The following is a 20115-nucleotide window of genomic DNA, read 5'->3' on the forward strand; positions in this document are numbered from 1 at the left end:
TTGTACATGGTTTACATTTTTGCTATTTAAACTTTTTGGTTTCATAATTATAGGCTGTTTAATGGCATAACTTACCATATAAAATTTCTATATTACAAATAAGATATATTGTTTTGTCTATGCAATAACTGTTTGAAGTCTTAGAAAGGTATACATTACCAGTCAAAAGTTTTTGAACAGTAAGATTTTTTATGTTTTTTAAAGAAGTCTCTTCTGCCCACCAAGCCTGCATTTATTTGATCCAAAGTATATATGTGAAACACAAAAAGAGATATTTTAAAAGACATTTTTCAACATGTGACCCTGGACCACAAAACAGAAGAAGTCTCTTCTGCTCACCAAGCCTGCATTTATTAGGTCCAAAGTACAGCAAAAATGGTACAATTTAGAAATATTTTTCCTATTTAAAATAACTGTTTTCTATTTGAATATATTTTAAAATGTAATTTATTCCTGTGACTTTAGAGCTGAATTTTCAGCATTGTTACTCCAGTAACAAAAATGCATTTAAATGATTTATTTTTTGATAAATGCTGATCTTTGGAGATTGCTATTCCTCAAAGAACCCTGAAAAAAAAAAAATAACTCAACGGTTTTAAATACTGATGATGATAATAATAATAATAATAATAATAATAATTATTATTATTATTATTATAGTAGTAGTAATAAATATTATGTTTCCTGAACAGCAAATCAACATATAATGATTTCTGAAGGATCATGTTACAAGTCTGGAGAAATGATGATGAAAATTTAGCTTTGACCACAGGAATAAATTACATTTTAAAAATATATACAGTAAAAAAAAAAAAAAATTCCTGTACTTTGGATCAAATAAATGCAGGCTTGGTGAGCAGAAGAGACTTTAAAAAAAAAAAAAAAAAGTTAAAAATCACTCTTCAAAAACCTTTCGCTGGTAGTGTATCTGTGCAGAAAGCTATTCACTGGTGTAAATGTGTGACAACTAACCCAAATCTCGTTTTGTAAGATGATCTCCTTGTCCCTTTCGAAGAAAATGTGCTAAAACAAGCTTCTTATGGAAATTCGGACTATTTGCTGTGTTAAATAGAAATGTATTGATCTTTCTGCTTTCAACTCAACCTTTTTCTACTGTAGTGCGCTGTCCAGCCCCGTGGTGCTGAAATGATTCTCCCGCATTTGCTGTGAAAGAGATTTAGTGGGTGGGTCTTATAAAGAGGCGAGACGTGATTGATGCGCCGCTGCGCCAATCAAAACGCAGCAATCAGGAATTCGTTAACACGTTAAACCACTGGAATCAAGTACTGGGAGGGGATGAGTGCTGCTGGCTCAGGAGCGGATGAGGGGTGCGGGACAATGTTGTAGCCAATTAACGCAAAAAGTGCCTTATGTTCGGGACCGAAAGATCATTTAACGAGCCGGAGCGGTCTCTTATGAGACGGGCTGCAGGTCTGGAGCTCGTTGAGGCGAGAGGTTCCTCGGATTAGTTGCTACTTATGCTGCGGCTTTGCGCCCGGTCTTGAGCTCTGCGGCAGGTGAGGGAGCTGAACCGGGCCGGGTCGTCCTTATGGATCGGCAGCATGGATGCTTTCAGTTTCCCCTTTAACAGCAGCGGCGGCCCGGACTGCAAAGACGGCGATGAAGCTGCAGAGCCCCGGCCGGGAGCTCGCCTCCTCGGGTTTGGCCCTGCAGCGGCGGCGACCCCGTCCGGAGCCGGATACTGGACCGCCGTGTTCGATTACGAGGCTACCGCCGAGGATGAGCTCAGTTTGAGGAAGGGGGATCGGGTAGAGGTGCTGTCCAAGGACTCGCTGGTGTCTGGGGATGAGGGGTGGTGGACAGGTATGATCGAAGACCGGGTCGGTATTTTCCCTAGTAACTACGTGAGCAGTAACGGCATCTCGGAGAAGATTCGGGACACACCGGAGGACTATGGCGATTATTCGGTGCCTCAGTTACACTGTGAGTAACCATATATATATGTACATAAAGCATCACTGTGAACATAACATCTTTATGTTTTGTGTTTAGTTGTTTTGGCCCACACTAATCAATAATCATATCAACACAGCTTGTGCTTCAGATATCCTTCATATACTGAGGGGGAAAAAGCCTAAAACCAATCTAAAATGGTTTACTGATTTTCCCTCGTGGCTAAACAGCATAGAGCTCAGCTGGTCTCCCAACCTGAGCTGAGAAGTCCCAAAAAAACCTTTAAATCCAGCCAACTGACCAGGCTGGAAGACCAGCTAAGACCAGCAAACAAGACATGGTTCAGCTGGTTTAGCTGGTTGACCAGCACCCGTTTTCCAAAAACCAGCTCATAGGCCTAACGGCTGTCCTAAGAGACAACTTAAAACAATCTTAAAGGAACAGTTCACCTAAATACACAAAAACAGATATTTTAAAAGTCAAACAACATTGTCCATACAATGAAAGTCAATGGGCTCCAAAGACATTTTTCAACATGTGACCCTGGTCCACAAAACAGTCATAAGGGTCAATTTTTTTGAAATTGAGATTTATACATCATCTGAAAGCTAGGATGGGACCATATTTGTCTGAGATACAACTATTTTAAAATCTGGAATCTGGGTGCAAAAAAAAAAAAAAAAAAAGAGAAAATCACCTTTAAAGTTGTCCAAATTAAGTTCTTAGCCATGCATATTACTAATCAAAAAGTTTGATATATTTACGGTAGGAAATTGACAAAAAATCTTAGTGGAACATGATCTTTACTTAATATTGTAAGATTTTTGGCATAAAAAATCAAGAATTTTGACCCATACAATGTATTATTGGCTATTGCTACGAATATACTCGTTCTACCGATGACTGGTTTTGTGGTCAAGGATCACATATATTTTACATTAAGATTTGCTGTCATTTAGATACAAGCACAGCAGTGAAGCCAGGCACTGATTTTGGGTGATGAGGCTCATCTGGATTCGAATTTAACACCAGACTCAGTAAAACATTTTATTGGTAGCAAGGTTTTTTCCTTATTATTTATGCCATTTAGTCTATTTGTTGATATGGGGTCCTTTATTTGTTTTTATGTTTTTATTGTGCTGTGTGCTTATGATGAGAAAGCATATCTGCTCTGTTTTGCATCTCTCATGCTCTCTGCTATCGTGTGAGTGCCCTTGTGTTGTCAGTCGTATGTCATGTGTTGCTGGTGGTCGTCTGCTTTTCCTGAATAGCTGCTGGCCTACTTTTTATCATGTGCTTCTTGCCAACTGCAATATTAATAAGAGACACAGTGGCCCAGACACACTGTCATCCCGGCGGCCGGGGAGAGTCGATCGCACGCACATCTTTGTTTTACTGCTTTCCACTTTCTCCCACGTCAGCCATCATTTTTACAGCACATATCCTACAGTGTGAATCTGCTTTTTGCAGATTAATGCTGGCTGCCTTCTGCCTGAATATGTCAGGCATTTGAGCTGTTACTCATATGAATGGTGCATAAATCAGAAGTTTTTTTTTTTTTGTTTTCATGTACATAAAATAATCATGATGAATCACACTATCTGTTCCTAGATGGAAAAACACACCTTGCAGAATCTGCAAAATGTTAATTGTTTTACAAAAATAAGACGGATTGTACTAAATGCATGTTATTTTTTTAGTACTGACCTGAATAAGATCACATGAAATATGTACATATATAGTCCACAAGAGAAAAAAAAATTGTTGAATTTATAAAAATGATGCCATTCAAAAGTTTACATACACTTGATTCTTAATACTGTGTTGTAATCTGAATGATTTTTTTTTGTTGTTGTTGTTTAGTCATAGTTGTTCATGAGTCCCTTGTTTGTCCTGAACAGTTAAACTGCCCGCTGTTCTTCAGAAAAATTCTTCAGGTCCCAGAAATTCTTTGGTTTTTCTGCATTTTTGTGTATTTGAACCCTTTCCAACAATGACTCTATGATTGTGAGATCCATCTTTTCACACTGAGGACAACTGAGAGACTCATATGCAACTATTACAGAAGGTTGAAACGCTCACTGATGCTTCAGAAGGAAAAACGATGCATTAAGAGCCAGGGGTGTAAACTTTTGACGGTGTAAACATGTGTACATTTTTCTTATTTTGCCTAAATATCATATTTTTTGCATTACTGCCCTTTAGAAGCTACAGAAGATACTTAAATGTTCCCCAGAAGACACAATAAGTTAAATTTACCCTAATCTTCAAATTCAAAAGTTTTTACCCCCTGGCTCTTAATGCATTGTGTTTCCTTCTGGAGCATCAGTGAGCGTTTGAACCTTCTGTAATAGTTGCATATGAGTTCCTCATGAGTTGTCAGTGTGAAAAGATGGATCTCAAAATCATACAGTCATTGTTGGAATGGGTTCAAACACTCAAAAATGCTGAGAAGCTTTTGCTTCTCAATTTATTTGTGGAAACACTACTATTCAAAAGTGTAGGGAAGGTAAGATTTTTGATCAACTGACTGCAGCCTTGGAGAGCATTAAAGATTTCAAAAATATAAAAAAATCTATTTCAAACTTTCGACCAGCAGTGTAACTAGTAAATACGACACATCTGTTCCAGTGTTAACCTATATTCTCTCTTTCTCTTTAGTGCTCCAGATAGATTTCAGTGAGCTGGCGCTGGAGGAAATGATCGGCGTTGGAGGTTTTGGAAAAGTGTACCGTGCCATTTGGAAAGGGAAGGAGGTGGCGGTGAAAGCCGCTCGGCGGGACCCTGATGAGGATGTGTCACAGACGCTGGAGAGTGTCCGTCAGGAGGCCAAGCTCTTCGCCATGCTGACACACCCTAACATCATGGGCCTTCTAGGAATGTGCCTGCAGGAGCCCAACCTCTGCCTGGTAATGGAATACGCCCGAGGTGGTCCGCTCAACCGGGCCCTGGCTGGGAAACGCATCCCTCCGCACACGCTAGTGGACTGGGCGGTACAGATCGCAAGAGCCATGCTGTACCTGCACTGCCAGGCCATCGTACCCGTCATCCACAGAGACCTCAAGTCCAGCAACAGTAAGACATCTGTCAACATTATTAGACCTTATGCCAGGGTTTTTTTCAAGTGCTAACCCCAAATTATTATGATCTCTTCCTAAAATATTATGCCAGCCATACAATTTCATAGAGGAAAATAATCTGCATAATATTATAAAGAGAATATACACTACCAGTCAAAAGTTTTTGAACAGTAAGATTTTTAATTAAGCTTCTAGCGTTAGTTCTGGCAGGTCACGTGAGTCAGGCTTGCATCAGCTGACTCTCAGCTGATCACATCTACCTATAGGAATGCTACTCCTATCACAGCATTTATATATAAGCTGCATTTAGTATTATTCAGTAGCTTTTTCGCTTGCTCAGGAGCAAACACCCTCCCCCATCCCCAACTCCTCCTTTTGCGACAGTCAGGACCTGGCTTACTGATTCCACTTGAATCAGTCTCCTTTTATCTCAAACTATGTGTTACACTTAAATATCATTAAGTACATTAATGATATCTGCTTGTTCTGTTCTGTTTACCCTGGGGGGTTATTATTGCTGCTCTCCCTGCTCATTCATGACATGCTGCATGAATGGGCAGGGAGTTGTGCCAGAACAGAACTACCCCGGCAAATCAAAATTGTATGCTAATGTCTATCATTTTGACGATAGTGGTCCTGACAGAAATGTTTTTAAAGAAGTCTTTACTGATCACCAAGCCTGCTTTCATTTGTCCCAAAGTACAGCAAAAACTCTGACATTTTGAAATATTTTTACTTTTTAAAATATTTGAATATATTTTAAAATGTAATTTATTCCTGTGATCAAACCAAAATTTTCAGCATCATTACTTCTGTCCTCAGTGTCACATGATCCTTCAGAAATTATTCAAATGCATTTATTATTATTATTATTATTATTATTATTATTATTATTATTATTATTATTATTATTATTATTATTATTATTATTATTATCAATATTTAAAACAGTTGAGTACATTTGTTCAGGATTCTTTGATGAATAGAAAGATCCAAAGATCAGCATTTATCTGAAATAGAAAGCTTTTATAACATTATACACTATGCCATTAAATGCCTTAAATTGATCAGAAGTGATGATAAAGACATTTATAATGTTACAAAAGATTTCTATTTCAGATAAATGCTGTTTTTCTGAACTTTCTATTCATCAAAGAAACCTGAAAAAATTCAGCTGTTTTCAACATAATAAAATAATAAAATAATAATAAATGTTTTTTGAGCAGCAAATCAGAATATTAGAATGATTTCTAAAAGATCATGTGACTGGAGTAGTGATGCTAAAAATTCAGCTTTGAAATCACAGAAATAAATTACATTTTAAAAATATATTCAAATAGAAAACAGTTATTTTAAATAGTAAATTATTTAAAAGATGTGCTGTTTTGATGTACTTTGGATCAAATAAATGCAGGACTGGTGAGCAAAAAATATTTCTTAAAAAAAAAACATAAATAATCTTACTGTTCAAAAATTTTTGACTGGTATTGCATGTTGTTTCCGAAATAAATTAATTAATAGGATAAAATCATTTGTTGACATATTTTTCTACCCACTATATTTTAACTTTTGTTCTACCCAATATTAGAGTAATGTCAGATATAAACCTTTACATTTAGTATAATTTGCTTTTTAATAAGTGTTTAAAAATGAAAATAAAACAGTAATAATCTCAAATTAATTATTATTCATACATTTTTTTAGCATATTTAATTGTAAGATAATCTGATATTTAACATCTGAAGTTAACATGGTAACATTGATCATTATTTCTAAAATTTTCCTTACATCTTTAATAAATGTATTAAAATATTTGTACAACCCTAAAAAATGCAATTTGCTAAATATTTTTAATATGTTTAAAACATTTCATATCTGAGGTTAACTCTGACAACCTTAAAAAGTACATTTTGCAAAATCCTTTTTTTCTAAAATCTCCCTTTTATATCTTTCATATATTTAATAAAATGTTTTATATCTTAAATTAACTTGTTTAGGTTAACAACTTTTACAACCTTAAAAATGAATTTCACTTAATCTTTTTTTCCCTAATTTTTCACTAATATCTTTATTATACTTAATAATATATTTAATGTCTAAAGTTAAGATAGTATCATTGACAACCTTTAAAAATACATTTTGCAAAATCTTATTTTTTTTCCTCAATTTTTCCCTCTAAGTTTAATATGTTAAAAATGTATTTAATATCTAAAGTTAACATGATATCTTCGACAACCTGAAAAAGAACATTTTGCAAAATCCTTATTTATTTCTGTTAAATTTTCCCAAACACTGCTTTGCTGTCCCCAATTTAAAAACCACTAAAATATGCAGCTCTTTCATAGTCTGCTTTTGTTTTCATGTGTGTGTGGTTGTTTGTGTCAGTGGTTTGTATAGTATTGTGCATAGAAGGCGTGTATTTTTGTAGCTGGAGGGCTTGGCTGGTGTATTGGCTCTCTGAGTGTGTAAGTGGTTTGTAATCCTGTGTTTGGCAGTTGACTTGTCTGATTGGATCCTCTAAACCCAAAGCGTATTACAGAGGATTTGCAATCACCTTCACTCCCTGCCACTCGATTGGCTACTCAAAACATATCCAGGGCTCTCATAGGACACTCGAATATGATTAGCATAGGATCTTGCAGACAATTGGATGCTGTAGTTCAAAAATAAGTCTCTAAGCTTTTCATTGGTTGTGTTGTGGAAAAACAAAGTCAGCTAATTTTAACAGCACAAACTTAGATAAAAACACAGAATCTTACAGCCAAGATGTAGCAAATAAAACCACATATCACTGGATTTGACTCATAACCTTTTCCATTCTTGCACTACTGTGTTCTAATGAGGTTTAGAGTTGGTAAAGTTGTTACAGTGAAAGCTTTGACCAATTCAGCACCACTCTGGTGGACAGCTCCTTTACAAAGCTGCCTGTCAATCAAATGCTGTAGTCATAGTAACCTCTGTTTCATGTACTTAATCATCATTATTGCCTTTATCTCTGCCCCACAGTTCTGATTCTGGAACGCATAGAGAACGATGATCTGAGCAACAAGACGCTGAAGGTGACAGATTTTGGTTTGGCTCGCGAGTGGCATCGGACCACGAAGATGAGTGCGGCGGGGACGTACGCCTGGATGGCTCCTGAGGTCATTCGCTCCTCGACCTTCTCCAAGGGCAGTGATGTTTGGAGGTGGGCACCAAGAAATGTGTGTAAGTGTGTGTGTTTGTGACTAGCTACAGCAAAGGCAAGTCATTCCACGGGGCAGCCATCTTGGCAAGGCTTCAACATCTCGTACTGTCCCTGTGTAACCTTATTAAAAAAGGTTTTTAAAAAATTACAAAATTCTCCAGAAATGCAGTGAAATAGGTTAAAGTAAATTTTAATCCTATTCGGGACTTCTTCAAGAACATATTGTTTATAAAAGTTTAAAGAATGTCTAAATTATGAAATAAAAATGGAAAAAGTAGGCTTAGGTTTTGATTAGTCTGTAGTTACTGTAATTTGCATAATCAAAGAATAATAGAAGTGCTGTTATTGTTAACTAAAACTATTACAATATTTTTTTTAAATGGAAACAAAATAAAATATAAATATATGATAAAAAAAAGAAAGTTAAAAATGCCTTGACAACTAACTGAAGTAAAACTGGTTTGAGCGGTAAAATCATCTAAAATCACTAAAATCACTAGGCAACAAAACAAAAATCAATATATGACATATTAAAAGACAAATTACTTTCACCCCAAATACTAATTAGTATTAGTAAACAAATTTAAAAAATTTGCCCATTTGTCAGTAAGATTTTTATATTCATTCAAAAATTCTTATATTTTAATATGTACAAGTCAGAATAAGCACGGCACGTTGTTTGAATTTTTACATAAATATTGTGTTATACTGAATGACAATGTAACATTATTTCAACCAAATTTTGACATTTTATTGTCCAGAAACTTATTTGAAACCTTAAAAGTAGTCACTTTACTTACATTTATTGTGGACATTTTAACATCTTTGACCAATATAAATATATTTATATATTAGGGATGCACCGAAATAAAAATTCTTAGCCAAAGCCAAACAAAATTAAACACTAGGCCGAAGGCACGTTTTTTTGTGTTTTTTCCCCCATGTATTTTGCAAATTTTTCACCATTGCATAAATTAAATAGCCAAAACGTACTTTTTACAGTTTTGTCTTGCTTTTCAAAATAAATAAATAAATAAATAAAACAATAATTACCAAACAACAATTTTAAAATATTTACTAAAGACTGAACATTTTTAACATTCTAGTAGACATTATAGCCCATCAACAAAGCACAATTTAACTTAAAATGAATAAGTTAGTAAAATAATATTCTTTGATTATTTTTAAGACCCCATTCCTGAATCAGGCATGCGTTTTTTAATATACAAATAAATGTAGCCTTGCTGAGCAAAGGAGAATGTTATAATAAATCTATTAATAGAGCTATTTTAATGATTATTATTAGCATTATTTTTGTCTTACTTTTTTATTTTATCTTGCAGAACAACAATAAAATTACAATGCTAACATTTATAAATGTTGTCTTTTATTTGGGCAGATACCCACAAAACCTCAGTACTACTTTTTTTATTAAATGTACATTTATGTAAAATTTTCTAGGTTTAATTAAAAAGAAAAAACTATTATAAATTATTTTTACATTATAAATGTAATCAATATTATATTTATTAAAGGCAAGTATAAATTTCATCAAGTTAGCATGAACCAATCACAGCTGAACAAAACCAGTCATATCCAATCATATCGCAGGGTCTGTTAAAACTCAATGGGGTCAGAGGAGGCAAGACACCCGGTTGTAACACCTGCTGGTGTCACTGTTGGACAATGTTTCTCCAGATAAATGAGTGATTTATACACTTTTTAATGTTATATTTTGTAATATTAGTGTTTTTATTTTTGTACTACAATTTGTTTTTCTTTTTAAGGGGACACTGCATCACTTGGCTGCCTCGCCCTGATAATACTATATAAATACTAAATAATATACTGAATACAAGCCATGTGGTTATTAAAGTCATAATGGAATACATAATAATGGGAGCAAATCATACAGTTGTAGCACAAATTGTACAGCCATAGTATAGTTTTGTTGGCCAAACCATAGGTCACAGATGGCAGTGTCCAATGAAGGTTTTGGTTACCATGGTAACAAACAAATGGTGTCATTAGCCCAGTTTCTGAGGCTGGTCTGTGTGTTGTTTGGTGCTGTGCTGTGCTTAGCTATTAGTGTCTGAATTTAGCTTCTCATCACAAGTCTTGATTACAGAGTACAGAAGGGGAGGGATGGATAGTAAAGAGATAAAAATAGAAATCTTCTCAATACTTGTCAAAGCTCTGTGGTTCTTTGGATTCTTTGTTCTCTGTACCTACATTGACAAGGTGAGATGTGTTTGTGTTGTGTGTGTGTGTGTGTGTGTGTGTGTGTGTGTGTGTGTGTGTGTGTATGACTGCAGAACCAGTTGGTTGTACTCTATTTGATTCACTGTTACTGTAACTAGAGCTTGAAATCTATAGTAATATTTATCATTTATACTATTTTTAAAGGGTTTTAAACTATATATATGCTGATGTCTTTCCATCTTTTCTTTTAGGTTTCTGTCAGACTGTCAACAAGGCAACATTTTTTGCCCAGTTGGCCGCTATATTTTACATTTGAAAGAATATGATGCTACAAAGACAGACTTTGAAATGTTAATACAGGGATTTTTTGTTTACTTTGGAAAACAATACCTGTCATCCATTTTATAGTGTTGCTGTTTTATAAGATTCTGCTAGTCCTTGCACAAAAAATGTTGGTGACAGCTTGTTATGTTAGTAGCCATGTTTAAACTTCAAACTCTGTGTGTGTGTGTGTGTGCGTGCGTGCGTGCGTGCGTGCGTGCGTGCGTGCGTGCGTGCGTGCGTGCGTGCGTGCGTGCGTGCGTGTGTGTACCTGGTATTCATCACGTTGTGGGGACCAAATGTCCCCACAAGGATAGGAATACCAGTAGATTTTGACCTTGTGGGGACATTTCTCAGGTCCCCATGAGGAAACAGTCTTATAAATCATGCACAATGAGTTTTTTTGAGGAAGTAAAAGTGTGCACAATCTCCTGTGAGGGCTAGGTTTAGGTGTAGGGTAGGTGTAGGGCGATAGAAAGTACGGTTTGTACAGTATAAAAACCATTACGCCTATGGAATGTCCCCATAAAACATGTAAACCCAACATGTGTGTGTGTGTATGTGTCTTTCTCTCAGTTATGGAGTTTTGCTGTGGGAGCTGCTGACGGGAGAGGTGCCATTTCGTGGTATTGATGGTCTGGCGGTAGCTTATGGTGTGGCCATGAACAAACTGGCTCTGCCGATCCCCTCCACCTGTCCTGAGCCATTTGCCCGTCTGATGGAAGGTATGAAAATCTCTTATATAGCAGTTCCAGTGTAACTTATTAACTTAAAAAGGATAGTTCACTCAAAAATGAAAATTCTGTTCCAATCCCGTAAGACCTTTGTTGATCTTTGTAACACAGATTAAGATATTTTTGATGAAATCCGAGAGCTTTCTGACCCTGCATAGACAGCAACACAACTGACATGTTTACGGTTCAGAAAGGCAGTGAGGACATCATTAAAATAGTCCATGTGACATCAGTGGTTCAATCGTAATGTTATAAAGCTACGAGAATATGATTTGTGTGTGAAGAAAACAAAAATAACAACTTAATTCAACAATTTCTTCACTTCGATGGATGTACAGTACCTGTTATCCATTTATAGTGTTCGGAAGAGGAACGAAGGTCTTGGGTGTTTGGAACGACGTGAGAGTAATTAATGACAGAATTTTCATTTTTGGGTGAACTGTCCCTTTAAGAAGTGTGTGTAACTAAATTAAAAGTCTGTCATCATTTACTTGCCCTCCAAAAAAAATCATAATTTAAGTAACATAAAAAACTGGCAGGTGTGGTTGCCAGAAATTCACAATAAAATACTGTTAGGATGCTTGTATATTTATCTTATGTACAATGGTAATTTAAATTGAAATGAAAATGAATAATCAAAAGGCTTATTGTCCTACCCGCACCCCAACTCTGAGTGCTCAGCTGTCATTGTTTTCAGCTGACTGTCTGTCTGTGTTTGTTTTTCTCTCATCTGCTGTAGACTGTTGGAATGTGGACCCTCATGCTCGACCCCCCTTCACCAGTATTCTAGACCAGCTGACGGCTATCGAGGAGTCGGGCTTCTTTGAAATGCCGGCAGAATCCTTCCAATCGCTGCAGGATGACTGGAAGCTGGAGGTTCAGGAGATGTTCGACCAGCTCAGAGCCAAAGAGAAGGTTTACATGCTCTCAAAAGCTGTCTAAATGAGGACATATTAAAAAAGTTTTTATGATAAAGCTATAAGTAATACATAGATACTACTGACTAATCCAAACACAATGCCTCAAAGAAAACCTTTGTATTTTCTATTCATTAAAGAAACCTGAAAAATTATACTCAGCTGTTTTCAACAAAATAATAATAATAATAAATGTTTTTGAGCAGCAAATCCGAATAATAGAATGATTTCTGAAGGGCCATGTGACTGGAGTAATAATGCTAAAAATTCAGCTTTGAAATCAGATGAATAAATTACATTTTAAAATATATTCAAATAGAAAACAGTTATTTTTTAAATAGTAAAAATATTTAAAAATGTTACAGTTTTTTCTGTACTTTGGATTTAATCATAAAGTAATCATACTTTGGATTAAATATAGAGACTTCTATAAAAAACATTACTGTTCAAAATCTTTTGACTGGTAGTGAACATACATATACAAATCAAATTTTGAGTCTTATGCTCATCAAGGCAGCATTTATTTGATCACAAATACAGTAAAAACAGTAATATTGTGAATGTTGTGAAATAATTTTACTGTTTAAAACATTAAAATGTTCTGTTTTATTATATTTTAAAATCCTATTAATTCCTGTGCTACTTAATATTTTTATAGAAGCTGTGATACATTCATGATTCTTTGATATAGAAAGTACAAAAGGAAAATATTTATTTGAGATAAAGATCTTCTGTAACATTATAAATGTCTTTACTGTCACATATTTGATCCATTTAATGCATCCTTACTAAATGAAAGTATTCATTTTTTTTTAAATCTTAAATTACACACACACTTGCTAAATAAAAGTTAAAGTGAAATAATCTTTAATTTCAACTAGAAAAATATTAATTAGAAAAAGTACCAGAACATCGCAGTCAGAAGATTTAGTAAACATATTATTTGCATTCTAATCTTTGTTAAACTCACTGTTGTGGTGGTTCCAAAATCAGTAGGACATAATGCTCATTAAACTCCTTAATGGATGAGAGCCAGATAAATTGACCAGATTCTACACACTACATAGAACAGAATGAGTAAGTTGGATCTCTCAAGTTCTCGTTTTTGCTGTAGGAGTTGAGATCCTGGGAGGAGGAACTGAGTCGTGCAGCTCTACAGCAGAAGTACCAAGAAGAGGCTTTACGGCGGCGGGAACAAGAACTGGCAGAGAGAGAAATTCACATTCTGGAGCGAGAGCTCAATGTCATCATTCACCAGCTGTACCAGGAGAAACCACGAGTTCAAAACCGGCATGGAAAGTTCAGACGCAGTCGACTCAAACTGCGTGACGGGAACCGCATCAGCCTGCCTTCTGGTTAGTATTTCATAGTATTAAATGAATGCATCATACAAATAGCACTACTCATGTGAAGCGAATAAGATTTAATTCACATTTGATTAAGCTTGCTCTTAAATTTATAGCATTTGTGCAAGTGTATGTAATGTGAATGTTTGTGTATATAATGGTATGTTTGTGTTTCAGATTTCCAGCATAAGATTACAGTCCAAGCTTCTCCTTCTTTAGACAGAAGGCGGAGCATACTGGGCAGTAACTCCACCCCTCCAAGCAGCCCCCCTGTTTTGCCACGCCTCCGAGCGATCCAGTGTATGTGTGTTCATGCATCTGAATGATGTTGTGTACATTACTGTGAATGTTTGTTTGGGTCTATATACTGTCAGGTTTCTAATATGGAACATCCTACATGCTTACAGTGACCCCTGGGGTTGGAGGTCAAGCCTGGGGTCGTAATGCTGCATTCCAGTATGACGAAGAGGAGGAGAGGAAGACTTCACGCAAGAAAGGAAGAACGCAAAGGGAACACAGTGCTGATGAGAGGTGTGCTTGTATGTGTGTTTCTAAACAAAGCATAAATTTTCACCAAATGTTTATAGAATCACAAACTTCTACGTGCATGTGTTCCTCACTCAGTTTGAGGACTCCTAAAGAGGGCAGTCGCCAGCGTTCCTGCAGTGCTCCAAACCTGCGACGTTCCCCTAGACACAGTCCCGCTGTTCCTGGCGTGTGCAGCCTGGCTGAGACTGGTAACAATCGCATTACACTTGATGTTTGGCATCTTTATTGACAATTCTGAATGTTTTCCACTTGGAATCTACCCATACTGCATCCTTGTTGCATTCACAATATTACTGATGCAATGAAAGGGTTAGTTCAGCCAAAAATGTAAATTCTGTTAATAATTACTCCCCCGTCATGTTGTTCCAAACCTGTAAGACCTTCATTCATTTCATAACACAAATTAAGATAATTTTGATGAAATCCAAGAGCTTTCTGACTCTGCATACTACCATGTTCAAGGCCCAGAAGGATAGTAAGGACATTGATAAAATAGTCCATGTGACAGCAGTGGTTCAAACTTAATTTTATAAAGTAACGAGAACAAAAATGACAATTGATTGTTTATTCAACAATTTCTTGTCATACTGTCATGAACGCACGTCAAAGTCTGACACAGAAGAGAAGAAATTGTTGAATAAAGTAAAATTACAGTTGGACCACCTCACTACCTTTCAGGGCCTTGAATGTGTCAGTTAGCTACGGAGGGTCAAAATGCTCTTGAATTTTATCAAAAAATCTTAATTTGTGTTATGAAATGAATGAAGGTCTTTCAGGTTTGGAACGACATGAAGTTCCAAATAATAATAATAAATTAATGACAGAATTTTCATTTTTGGGTGAACTATCCCTTGCTAGAAGGTTTAATTAAAAAGATAAATTCTATCTATCAAATAATAAATTGGTAGAAATGAATCAGTGTTAACAATCCAGTAAATTCCTTTTCCAGTCATTCCAGTATAAATTCCAATTTTTGCCCAACTCTGTCAAACTGTCATTGCTAAGTAGATGCTTTCAATCACATAACACTGAAATTGTGCTGTCACTGCATCATGCTGATGAAATATTTTCATTATCTTGACATCATCATCTCACTAATAACAGACCAGTTTAAGCTCACATAACTAGGTTGAAATGTCACAGAAATGTCACAGATTTATTTATATTAGCATATTACCAACAAAGAACCATTAAAAAAAGACATAAATCAAAAAACGTCATCAAGTAACTGACAAGTTGTAAAGACTGGAAATGGTGCAACTTTGTGAAATATTTCTCCCATCACCTGTCTCTTTCTCTCTCTGTAGAAAATGAGGACTGCTGCTTCCCATCAGAGTCATGTGACTCCCCTGGCCAATCATACCTCTGCATCCCGTTCCACAGGGATGGACCCGCTGTGGAGAGTTACGGCATGGAGAGCAGCACGACTGGAATGGCTGCTGACGTTTCCCCCAGTTACACGCGGCGGAGCCCCAGTGGCAGCCGTAGATCAGAACTAGTGTTGCTGGGCTGCGGGGCAGCTCTGGCTGCTGTCGGTTTAGGTCAAAATCTACTGGACCTAATGCGTGTGGAAGAGAGTGTACGTCCGCGATGGGAAGGGCTGTTCCACCGTAGCGGGGTTCAAAGTCGTGGCGCAAGCCCACCCACACGCAAACTCTTCAAACGGGAAAGCCCTCGGCGCCCTCCCCCTCTGCCCACGTCCCTCACACTTCTGTCGATTTCTTCTGTGTCTGATTGTAACTCAACCCGTTCTCTTCTGCGCTCCGACAGTGAAGAGCTGTTTGTGCTCCGCCCACATACGCCCCATGCCCCGCCCCCTGGACAAACCCCGCCTCCTCTGAACCCACTGGTCAACACCCACCTAGAGAGCTTTAAACGCCACCCTCGACAGTCTCTGACACCCACACACGTGCCCTCTGCGCCCAGTGCCGCCTGCAGGCTTCATCGCACACCTTCAGATGGCGCAATAAAGACAGGGTGCCAACCTGTCCATAACAACCACAATCCCACCCCTAGCACACCCTCCAAAACAACAGGTGATAAACTTCTGGATCTTTAGAGTGAACTGTGTTTATAGTTCACAATTCTTTAATTATAACATTATATTAATTATATTTAATATTAATTCCTTAATTATCATATTAATTCATATTAATAAACAAAAATATATTATAAAATAAAATATATATTAATATATTTTAGTATAAATAATTACAAGTATAAATGATTATATAGTTTATAATATATTAAATATATAAATAATATAATGTACACTACCAGTCAAAAGTTTTTTTAAAGAAATTTTCTTCTGCTCACCAACCCTGCATTTATTTGATCCAAAATACAGCAAAAGCAGTAATATTGTGAAATATTTTAACTATTTAAAATAACTGCTTTCTATTTGAATATATTTTAAAGTATAATTTATTCCTGTGATCAAAGCTAATTTTTTAGCATCATTACTCCAGTCTTCAGTGTCACATGATCCTTCAGAAATCATCCTAATATGCTGATTTGCTGTTCAAGAAACATTTTGTTAATATTATTGTTATTATTATTATTATTATTATTATTATTATTATTATTATTATTATTATTATTATTATTATCATCAATATTTAAAACAGTTGAGTGAACTTTCTGTTCATCAAGGAAACCTGAAAAAAAGTCCACTCTATTCTATGATTGCTACTCTATGATTTTTAAAGGATCATGTGACTGGAGAAATTATGCTAAAATTCAGCTTTGAAACCACAGGAATAAATTACATTTTAAAATATATTCAAATAGAAAACATAGTAAAATACTAAAAAAAATTCAAAATTGTACTGTTTTTGCTGTACTTTGGATCAAATAAATGCATCAGTTAATACAATTTGAATTCCTTTAACAGAAAATGATTCAGTTTGTAGCTATAATTTATTTTCTCTTTGTGCCTTTTGTGATGTAATATGTACAGTGACTCCGTGGAACTTAAGTGAGGACCCCTCAGAGGTGCCCCGTCTTCCAGATCCAAATCTCATCTTCCCACCTACGCCACGTCGACGCTTTCAACCTGAGCGCCCCAAGACTCTGGACTTCCTGGCTAGGCCCCGTCCCTGTCCACGAGCTCGCTGTGGATCCCAGTGGGGAGAATCTCCCGCTCACACATCCAGCACTGAAACCCCATCCACTGTGGAATTTGGAGGAGGTATGGCTGTCTTGCCCACTCCAATGGAACCACCAACCCCCTGTTCCCCCTGGGTGAATGACAGCCTTTTGGACCAACAGGATGAAGGACAATACAGGGATGGGACACGGCCTCTATCATCAGATTCCAGAGACTCACCTTACAGAGTACGACCAGGGTTTTGCTCCTGATTTCATCCCTCACCCACTTGGTTTCAGATGTAGCACTTACACTGTTAAGTCAATGCAAGGGGAGCTCTAGATATCCTGGAGAAAAAAGAAAAAAAAACTTCCTAAACCAGACTAAGATGGTTTGCTTATCTTAGCAAGCTTAAGGTTTAAGATGCTTTTTGCTGGTTTAAGACAGTCTCCCAGTCTGGTCAAGCTAGCTGGGTGGTCAGATGGTCACCCAAGTGGCCTCTTAAACCAGCCAACAGACCAACTGGACTAGAAGACCAACTAAGACCAGCAAAGCAATTTGGTCTGGTTTGAAATGTTTTTGATTTTCAGTAGGGTATGTAAGTATTCGCTATATTAAGAACAGATCGTAGTGATAAGGACTAATTACCCAGCATAAACCAAAGGTGCTTGGTTTTTGCAAAATGCATATGCTGTTCTGGTCTAAACTATTCAATATTCAGTTCAGTATTACAGATTTTTAACACACAAATATACACTCCCTATTTTCTTCCTCAGTATTTTGTCCGGTTTTCCAGTTCAAATATCTAAACATTCTTAAAGGTCCACTGAAGTGCTTTAAAACACGCAGCATTATTCTATTTTGACGTAATTTCAACAGAAACAGGAAGACAGGGCGGGACGTTGAGCTCGGTAAAGCCGTATTTGATTGCGTATGACGGACACAATCTCTTCCATATAAAATAATGTATTTTGTTTAGAATTGAAATGTGTCTAATATGTTTTGTGGTCTGCGCCGAGTCATCCATATGATTGTTATTGTGTCTCTGGACTGGAGCAGACTGTGTGCACGCTATGATGGTTCACGTGACACAGGTTGAAACCAGACAGCCCCAACGGAACGCATATGCACACTGGTGCACCCTTTCCCTCCTTTCCCCTATGTAGTGCACTACATTCCATTCACCGTACAGAAAATACAAATTTTGTGAACAAGAGACAGATTTTAGCTGCACCTTCAGTGCCAATTTATAGTGTAGGGTACAGGATGCTTCGGATTCTAGAGAGCATTTGATTGGACAGAAAGTTTGATGAGAAGCTGAAGTGCAGGTGATGTCATCAAAATCCTTGATCCATATTGGCGGAAGCTAGATACTGCAAGTTTTGAATGCTTATATCTTATATCTTTGTAGCACACTAGCTTACAGATAACCTCAAGGCTAACATATTAATACTAAAAGCCAAAAAATGTTCAATTTGATTTCATCTTTAAATCAAGATAAATTTACTTGAGAATCAAAATGATTTTAATTCTATTTTTTTTTTTTGTCAAATTCAGTGACTTTATGCTTAAAACAAAATAAATATCTGCCAATGGAGTAAGAAAAGTAAACCGAAATGTGCCGAAGAGTCATATATATTTGTGCAAAACGTTTTATGCCATCCTAATAAATAAACAAGGGTCAGTTTAACACATGATTTGCATAGAAGCTGATTTTCAAAGATGTCAATACCAGCTCTTCATGCCTAAACATCATATTTAGAACAAGAATCGTCTCATATTTTTCTAATGTTTCCAAATCGCGTATCCCAGATGTGCTTGTTTGCATACTGTACAGCCTGCATTTATTTGATCCAAACTACAGCAAAAACAGTGACATTTTATATTAGATATATTTATATATATAATTTATTCCTGTGATCAAAGCTAAATTTTCAGCATCATTACTTCAGTCGTCAATGTCACATGATCCTTCAGAAATTATTCTAATATACTAATTTGCTGTTCAAGAAATGTTTTATTATTATTATTATTATTATTATTATTATTATCAATATCAATATTTAACAGTTGAATTTTTTTTAGGATTCTTTGATGAATAGAAAGATCCAAAGATAAGCATTCATCTGAAATAAAAAGTTTTTGTAATTTTTTTAGTTTAGCAAGGATTCTTTAAATTGATCAAAACGGATGATAAAGTCAGCCTAACAAAAAAAGGTTTGAAATTTTGAACTTTTTATTCATCAAAGAAATCTGAAGAAATTCTACTCGGCTATTTTCAACATAATAATAAATGTTTTTTTGAGCTGCAAATCTAAATATTAGAATGATTTCTGAAGGATCATGTGACTGGAGTAATGATGCTAAAAATTATGCTTTGAAATCTTTTTTCAGCTTTTTTTGAAATTTCATTTTAAAATTTATTAAAATAGAAAACAGTCATTTTAAATAGTAAAAATATTTAAAAATTTGACAGTTTTTGCTGTACTTTGGATTAAATAAATGCAGGCTTGAGAAAGCAGAAGAGCCTTGTTTAAAAAAACATAAAAAAAATGTAGTGTTCAGAAACTTTTGACTGGTAGTGTAAAACAATCACTGGCTGCATATTTCATAAATAATTTCTGACATTTTGGCTGCATTGCTTGTTGTTGACTATCTGAAGTGCGACCAGTAAAGGCTCCACCCTCTTTGGAAAGGTATTCGCACCAAATTTTAAGCTGAAATGTCACAGACACATTCTGGGGACACCAGAGACTTATATTACATATTATAAAAAG

General features: G+C 36.0%; 1 protein-coding gene across 1 annotated transcript; it reads left to right on the forward strand.

The window, feature by feature from the left end:
- The first annotated feature begins 1336 nt into the window (after positions 1-1336).
- Positions 1337-18233, forward strand: map3k9 (mitogen-activated protein kinase kinase kinase 9). The gene is made up of 11 exons (XM_073834906.1): positions 1337-1944; positions 4576-4989; positions 8001-8181; positions 11281-11429; positions 12178-12353; positions 13470-13710; positions 13879-14001; positions 14109-14232; positions 14326-14438; positions 15558-16286; positions 17210-18233. The coding sequence occupies exons 1-11, from the start codon at positions 1563-1565 to the stop codon at positions 17608-17610; spliced, it is 3033 nt and encodes a 1010-aa protein (XP_073691007.1). The 5' UTR covers positions 1337-1562; the 3' UTR covers positions 17611-18233.
- The last annotated feature ends 1882 nt before the right edge of the window (positions 18234-20115 follow it).

Source organism: Garra rufa, chromosome 2 (genome assembly GCF_049309525.1).
Source record: "Garra rufa chromosome 2, GarRuf1.0, whole genome shotgun sequence".
NCBI classification, from domain to species: Eukaryota; Metazoa; Chordata; class Actinopteri; order Cypriniformes; family Cyprinidae; genus Garra; species Garra rufa.